General features: G+C 30.8%; 2 protein-coding genes across 2 annotated transcripts; one reads left to right on the forward strand and one right to left on the reverse strand.

The window, feature by feature from the left end:
• The first annotated feature begins 2,331 nt into the window (after positions 1–2,331).
• Positions 2,332–4,052, forward strand: LOC110610335 (ethylene-responsive transcription factor ERN1). The gene has a single exon (XM_021750212.2). The coding sequence runs from the start codon at positions 2,459–2,461 to the stop codon at positions 3,323–3,325; it is 867 nt and encodes a 288-aa protein (XP_021605904.1). The 5' UTR covers positions 2,332–2,458; the 3' UTR covers positions 3,326–4,052.
• Positions 4,053–4,191: 139 nt separating this feature from the next.
• On the reverse strand, positions 4,192–7,050 carry LOC110611764 (tubulin alpha-5 chain). The gene is made up of 5 exons (XM_021752221.1): positions 6,746–7,050; positions 6,045–6,259; positions 5,753–5,952; positions 4,911–5,419; positions 4,192–4,711 (listed from the first exon to the last, which is right to left on the reverse strand). The coding sequence occupies exons 1-5, from the start codon at positions 6,856–6,858 to the stop codon at positions 4,396–4,398; spliced, it is 1,353 nt and encodes a 450-aa protein (XP_021607913.1). The 5' UTR covers positions 6,859–7,050; the 3' UTR covers positions 4,192–4,395.
• Positions 7,051–7,802: the final 752 nt, after the last annotated feature.

Here is a 7,802-nt window from a genome sequence, read left to right on the forward strand (position 1 = left end):
TTTTAACTCATTCTAAAAATTAATTTAAAAAATAAATATTAATTACTCAAAATTTTATAAGAATTTATTGTAATTCTTATATATAAAAGAATCAACGTGTAAATTCTAAAATTCACGAATTGTATTTTCTCATCCGGTTAATACAGTAGCACTAGGTGATCCATACAAAAAGTTTGCCACCAGCTTCCATAAAGAACCCAAAAGCTAATAATCATAAAGTTACTAATGAATCTTAGATTTTGCAAGTTTTTTTAAGTAAGGAATTAGATGAGTGAAGATTCGAACCAGATGAATTATTTTTTTTTTCTGCTAATTTAGGCATAATTGATAATAATATTAAGGTGAATCCTCTTAAAAGGGGCAACTCTAAAATTCGTATGATAATCATAAAGTTAATAATGGATGTTGAATCTTGTGAAAATTATAATTAGGCATAAGAATTATAATTAAGAAAAAAAATACCTTTGAAAAATACAAGTTATAAATATGCATTATGACGTTTAGAGGAAGATCAAAGCATATTTAAAAATTGATTTCCAAATTATTACAATTATTTGTGAATAAAATCTTATATTTTACAAAATGATTTTCAAATTTAATTATTTACAAATAAGCTTTTTTTCAATAAATGAATCTTTAAATATTATAATTATTTAATAAATAAAAAAATTGATAGTTAATATATAATTATTGACGGAGACGCAGTTATATTTTACAAATTGATATCTAAATATTATAATTAATTAAAAATAAACTTTTATATTTTTGTAAATAATTTTTATGAATCGTTTCACTAAATATTATAATTATTTATGATTAAACCTTTATATGTTTATAAATTATTATAATGTTTAGATAGCAACTTATAAAAATAAAAGAGCTTATTTATAAATAGTTATAATTAATTAAGAGATCAATTTGGAAAATCATACGACTTTTTTTTAAATAATTATAATATAATAATTGCAATATTTATATATCTACTTCTAAAGTATAAGGGATTATTTATAAATAATTATAATATAACAGATCAATTTATTAAAAAAAAATAAGCTTATTTGTAAATAGTTTTGTTTGAGGATTATTTTGTAAAATATTAGAGTTATTCAAAAATAGTTATAATATTTAAATATCAATTTACATAAATACATGCATGAGCTTATTGCTAAATAATTAAAATATTTAGAGATTAATTTACAAAATATAAAATTATAACACTTAAGATAATTTATAAAATATAAGGATTATTCATAAATAATTATAATATGAGTGTTCAATTTGTAAAATTATCATGTTTATTTATAAATAATTATATTTATGTATTAATTTATAAAAATATAAGGACTTATCCATAAATAATTATAATATTTTGAGACTAATGTATAAAATTATAAAAAAAATTGTAAATAAATATAATATTTAAGAATCAATTTATATATGTTCATAAATAATTATAATATTTAGAAAATAATTTATAAAAATATTATGAATTACATAATTTAAATTGAAGGAGTAAATCGTAATTTTATTAAACTTTTAAAGAGTTAATTGTTTCATATTAAAAATATAATAAAATGCATTTTATTTATTTATCTAGAATTGAGAGTATTATAAAGGTAAATGTAATTATAGGGCTAATTCATAGATTATTTAAATATTACGTGTTATTTCGTAATTGGTTCCTTTGTAGAATAGGAAAATATAATTTCTGAGGGGCAAAGCATATGATGAAAGACAACATATATTGGTTTGTTGAATATTGAAAGAAGCAATTGTTTGAATGTGCGGACTCCACGTGTCTTTCCTTCGTGCTTTCACGATTTTGGCTTTGATTTTTTCCTTCATTAACTCAACGGTCAGGACAACAACTCAGGCCAACCCCACTTGCCCTTTGACTCTTGTTATACTAACAACCATTGGGCCCACTACGTTTCTAAATAGAAAAATGGAAAATATTTATTTATTTATTTATTTATATAAAATTTTATATATTTACTGTATTAAAATTATATTATTAAAGCATCATATATTTATAAGAAATTTTAATATCATATTAAATTTAATTTATTAGACTAATTGAAAAATATCTTTAAATATATTATTGATGTAATATTTTAATAGACAGATTTTGATGAATGTAAAATGAAAATAAAAAGTAATATTTTATAAATATAAAAATAAATAAATAAATAAATAGGTATGAAGATTGTATTACGAAATTTATGAATGAGATGATTTTGACTTGTAGCATAAGGGAATTTTTAATTAATTAACTCAACTTTGAGAAATCAGTCATCAATAAAAAGAGCACAAATTCAAACGAACATGCTGACAAGAAATTAAAGACGAGGCCTCCCACTAACTTAACGACTAAAACTACCTTTGTCTTTCACTATATAATCATCATTCTTCATTTTATAAATCACACTCACCCTTTCATCCTTAACGTTTTGCAAATATGGAATGCAAATCACAAAAGCAGCCTCAAGGGATCTCATTCTCACCCATCAAACACAGCCGGCTCAAAGAGAGAACCACAGCTACCAAATCCAATTGCAGAAGCAAATTTGTTGGAGTCAGACAAAGGCCTTCTGGAAAATGGGTAGCAGAGATCAAAGACACTACTCAGAAGATTAGAATGTGGCTTGGAACCTTTGACACTGCAGAGGAGGCTGCTCGAGCTTACGACGAAGCTGCATGCTTGCTTCGTGGTTCCAACACTCGAACTAACTTCACCACTCATATTCCTCCCAACTCTCCCATCTCAATCAAAATTAGAAATCTACTCAATCAGAAAAAGAGTTTGAAACAAAACTCTCCTGCAAATTCCACCTCAAAAACCACCATCAAACCAAGTACTATAGTTAGTAACAACAAGAGCAGTATCAGAAGCAGCAGCAATGATAATTTTCTATCAAACAGTAGCAATGATATTTTTCAATCTGGTAATGGCATTGGAATGAAACAAGAAAATTACCAGACGTTTAATGATGTATACAGACCAGACGTGAGCGGCTGCGTTGAGGGCCTTGAACTGGGTGGTTCTTCTCAATTCTATTGTTCTTCATGGCCATTTCCAACTGGGTTTGATCAGCTTCCATTAATGGAAGAAGGATTTGAATTGCAGAAGAATGTTGGTCTGTTGCCTGATGCAGCTCGTGAATTAGAGACAGCTGAATTTGAAAGAATGAAGGTAGAAAGGCAGATATCAGCATCATTGTATGCGATGAGTGGAGTAGATGAGTATCTGGAGAATGTTAATTATGATCCCAGTGAAGCTCTCTGGGATTTTTCGACGCTAAGCCACCTCTTCTGCCTTAGTTGATCCTCTCTGAAATTTGATGAATGGAGGTAGAGAAATATAGAAAGCTATTTATAATTATATATTACTTGATGAATGCTTTTAGTGATGCTACGAGGAAAATGACAATTATTAGTCTAAGAATAGCTTGGTTTAATGGTTTTGACTAATGCTTTAGAGATTAATGTGAAAATTTTAAATCTGGAAATTTTATTTTCTCAGATGATTTTCACACATTGATTTCTTATCTAAAGAATTTCCCCCCAGTTTCCCCTTGATCTCGCTTAGATTAAAATTTTACTCTCCAGGCTCGCTTTCTGAAGAAGCAGCTAATTAAAATTAACATCTTAATACGTTGGTTAAATGAGAACTAATTGATCTAATACACAGTTCAGAAAAAGTTCCAAATTATTATTTTTTAAAGCAATGTAATGAAAAAGAGTGCTTTTTGAGAAAGTGCAGTTCTAAGGCAGCATATCAAAGGAGAATAACAGTTTTCAGATCCATTCATTGAGATATTATATAACTAGAGATTCTTCTGGACATTTGTAAAAGCCAGCAATAATCAATAAATAAAGCAATTACGTCTTAAGAATCCCATGTCACAGCTGCAAATCTCAAACAAACATCTGCATTACAGATTGATTGTGGCCACTGATTATGCTGCTATCTTAAACCATGGGTAACGAATAACCACATCTCATCGGTGCACATTCGTCTTGATCTTCTAACAGCTATACAAGTTACAAGAACAAGGCATTGGCATCCAAAGATAGAAGATTTATCCACACTCAACAGCCTTCATTTTAGGAGGTAAAGAATATGAAATGTTTGGCATGAACCTATTATGATATCATATGCCAAAAAATGATAGTACCCGGCTCGGAATATTTCTTAAGAAAATGACAACTCTTTATTTTCAAATCAGACTTAATTACCACAAAAACACATTTCATGGGAACATAGAGAATGTTGACAATTTTACAGCTAGTAGAGCTACAAATCAGAAACATACAATTGAAATATAACAGGGAACGCTGATAGCAAATCCTCACATAGAGAAATCCAAATATAAATGATCCAGCAACAGGTTATCAATACTCTTCAACTTCCTCTTCATCATCATCGCCACCTTCAGCACCAACTTCCTCATAATCTTTCTCAAGGGCAGCTAGATCTTCACGGGCTTCTGAGAATTCTCCTTCTTCCATGCCTTCACCAACATACCAATGAACAAATGCCCTCTTGGCATACATGAGATCAAATTTGTGGTCAATGCGAGAAAACACCTCAGCCACAGCTGTGTTGTTGCTGATCATGCAAACAGCACGCTGCACCTTGGCAAGATCACCCCCAGGTACTACAGTTGGAGGCTCATAGTTGATGCCACATTTGAAGCCAGTTGGACACCTGCAAAGTTAAAAATAAATTGACGTTTTCGAACAAATTTATGTATGACAAGCTTAAGATTTCAAGAATCAGGCATGAGCTCAAGACGAAAAAGGCCAAGATGGGAAGTTTCAAACAAGTTATGAAAAATGAAATCCAAAATATACTGCATCAGCAAAAGAGAAGATTCTTTTCTGATGTTGCATGCATATTTTCTTACCAGTCAACAAATTGAACAGTCCTCTTAGTTTTGATAGTGGCAACAGCAGCATTGACATCCTTAGGAACAACATCTCCTCGGTACATCAAACAGCAAGCCATGTATTTCCCATGCCTAGGATCACACTTAGCCATCATGCTTGAAGGCTCAAAAACAGCATTTGTGATCTCAGGAACTGACAACTGCTCATGATATGCCTTCTCAGCTGAGATGACAGGAGCATATGAAGAAAGCATAAAATGGATACGAGGATAAGGTACAAGGTTAGTCTGGAACTCTGTAACATCTACATTAATGGCTCCATCAAACCTTAATGAAGTGGTCAAAGATGATATAATTTGCGATATCAATCGATTCAAATTGGTGTAAGTTGGTCTTTCAATATCTAGGGATCTTCTGCAAATGTCATATATAGCTTCATTGTCTAGAAGCACAGCAACATCTGTGTGCTCAAGAAGGGAATGGGTAGAGAGGACACTGTTATAAGGCTCCACAACTGCAGTTGAGACCTGCAATCAAAAGGAAGTCGAGTATTCCTGATGAGTCCATACAATTGAATACCCTTTCCCTTTCTCTCTCACACATTCTTTTAAAAATTTGCAGAGTAAATACTAAAGTTGAAGAAATAAGGTCAGATTCAAATTCAATGTACACTTTAGCTAAACCAAACAAAGCAACTCTGAGTATAACAATAATAAAACTTTGGTATTTTTTTCCATCAATAATGCATTGATCCAAAAGTTTAATGACTAGCCGCTCTCAGAGTTATGCTTTTAGTGACAGTCCCACACAGAAAAGAACTAAGCAATAGAATGCTAAACTTTTGAGTACCAGATGAGTACCTGAGGAGAAGGATAAATGGTGAACCCAAGCTTTGATTTCTTTCCATAATCTACAGATAAGCGTTCTAACAACAAAGACCCCAGACCAGAACCAGTTCCACCACCAACAGCACTAAACACCAAAAACCCTTGTAAGCCAGTGCAGTTATCAGCCAATTTCCTCACTCGATCAAGGCACAGATCCACAATTTCCTTTCCAACTACAGGCCACAACAACATAGTCTTATTCCAATAGAATTGAGAACATAGAAAAGCTACACATAATGTGGAAATATAGAACCAAATCTCTCACCTGTGTAGTGCCCTCTAGCAAAATTATTAGCAGCATCTTCTTTCCCAGAAATAAGCTGCTCAGGGTGGAAAAGTTGCCTATAGGATCCAGTCCTAACTTCATCAATGACTGTTGGTTCCAAGTCAACAAAAACAGCTCTCGGCACATGTTTTCCAGAACCAGTCTCACTGAAGAAGGTATTGAAAGCATCATGCGCAACGCCTACTGAAGTGTCACTGTATAAATCAATTTTACATTCATCAGTACCCAACAAAAATCCAATCAAATAACAAGCAGAAAACGCATTGACTATTTGGAAACACAAATAGATCCAATGAATAGACAGAAAATACAAGTTTCTGAAATTCATTCAGTAGATCAACTCTAAAACCTACAGATACAATTGCATTATAAAAACTGAACTTTAAAAGCTTAATTTTTTAGAAAATCCTATGATCCAATAAGACTTCCAATTTAAGGCTTAAAGGCAAAAAGGACACATACAAATCAATAGAGAGAGAGAGAGAGAGAGAGCCCCCAAAGAATCACATATAGATCACAAAAACACAGACACAAATGTAAAGGGAAAAAAAATAGAATAAAAATAGAACAATGAGACGCTTGATCTTAGAAGTTCAATAAACAATTTAAACCATAATTAAACCTAAAAGAACCGAAAAGGGAAAAAAATAAAATTTTGAAGAAAAGGGTATAGAATTAACCTGGGCATCATTCCATCTGGCTGGATGCCATGCTCCAAGCAATAAAGCTCCCAGCATGAGTTTCCCACCTGAATCCCTGCTTGTCCAATGTGAATGCTTATGATTTCTCTCATTTCTCTGTCTCTCTCAGATCCTTCTTTAGCTCTGGACTACGAAACTCTCTCCGCTGCCTTAAGATTTCTATCTCAGGCTTCAGCCTTGTAGCTATAGAAGAGAAGAGAAACGGATATATTATACAGAAAGATCTTTCCTGGTCTCCGTCTGTCACAGCTGTCTCTGCTTTTCTCTTGAAAGCCAATGACAACAAACTAATGCAATTTGATAAATTATTTGGAATCCGAGATGGGGAGAATGTGGGGGCCACTACAGTCTAAATCTGTTGAAGCCAGCGTGGTTTGGGTCCCACATTTCCTTGCCAGCTTTTTTCTGAAAATACTGTTTTAACCTCTATTTTAACTTTGCTCATATAAAAATGTTTTTTTTATGTCTCTCCTTTTTTAAATAGTAGTAATTCATTAATTAATTTTTAAAAATAAAATGTATTAATTTTAAAACTAGATTAACAACGAATAAATATAAATATAGTATATTAAAAAATACGGACTTTTAATTTTTTATTATATTTTAATTTATTTAAAAAAAATTGAGAAATATTATTGAAAACCGGAGCAAAGTGGAAGGGCAGGATTGACAACTCAACTTTTCTATTGTGATTGTTATCCAATAATAAGTGAAATAAAAATATATTTTTAGGATATAATTTTTTGCATAAACATCCAAAAAAAATATTTGCATAAATTTATAAAATATCAAATTACTAAGTTTAACTTATATGGCATAATTTTAAGACCATAAAATTTTTGAAATAAAAATTATCTAAATTAAGCATAATCGATCATTACTCTTTTTATAGAATATTTATATATTTGCTTTTCTGAGTTCATCATATCTTTTCTTTGGTATATAATATTTAAATACTCATCAGTAGTTCTCACCGTAATTTTATCCACTTATTTAGAAGGAAAAAAATTTCAATATTTAAAATATTATTTAAATG

Source organism: Manihot esculenta, chromosome 3, assembly GCF_001659605.2.
Source record: "Manihot esculenta cultivar AM560-2 chromosome 3, M.esculenta_v8, whole genome shotgun sequence".
Taxonomy (NCBI): Eukaryota; Viridiplantae; Streptophyta; class Magnoliopsida; order Malpighiales; family Euphorbiaceae; genus Manihot; species Manihot esculenta.

Bases quoted from the DNA above. Each gene is read 5' to 3' on its own strand.
- LOC110610335 (XM_021750212.2), top strand. From the start codon at position 2,459: ATGGAATGCAAATCACAAAAGCAGCCTCAAGGGATCTCATTCTCACCC.
- LOC110611764 (XM_021752221.1), bottom strand. From the start codon at position 6,858: ATGAGAGAAATCATAAGCATTCACATTGGACAAGCAGGGATTCAGGTG. The intron at 5,953-6,044 runs GTGAGAGATTTG...TGTGGCCTGTAG, and splicing joins TGCTAGAGGGCACTACACAG to TTGGAAAGGAAATTGTGGAT. The intron at 5,420-5,752 runs GTACTCATCTGG...TTTTGATTGCAG, and splicing joins CCATTTATCCTTCTCCTCAG to GTCTCAACTGCAGTTGTGGA.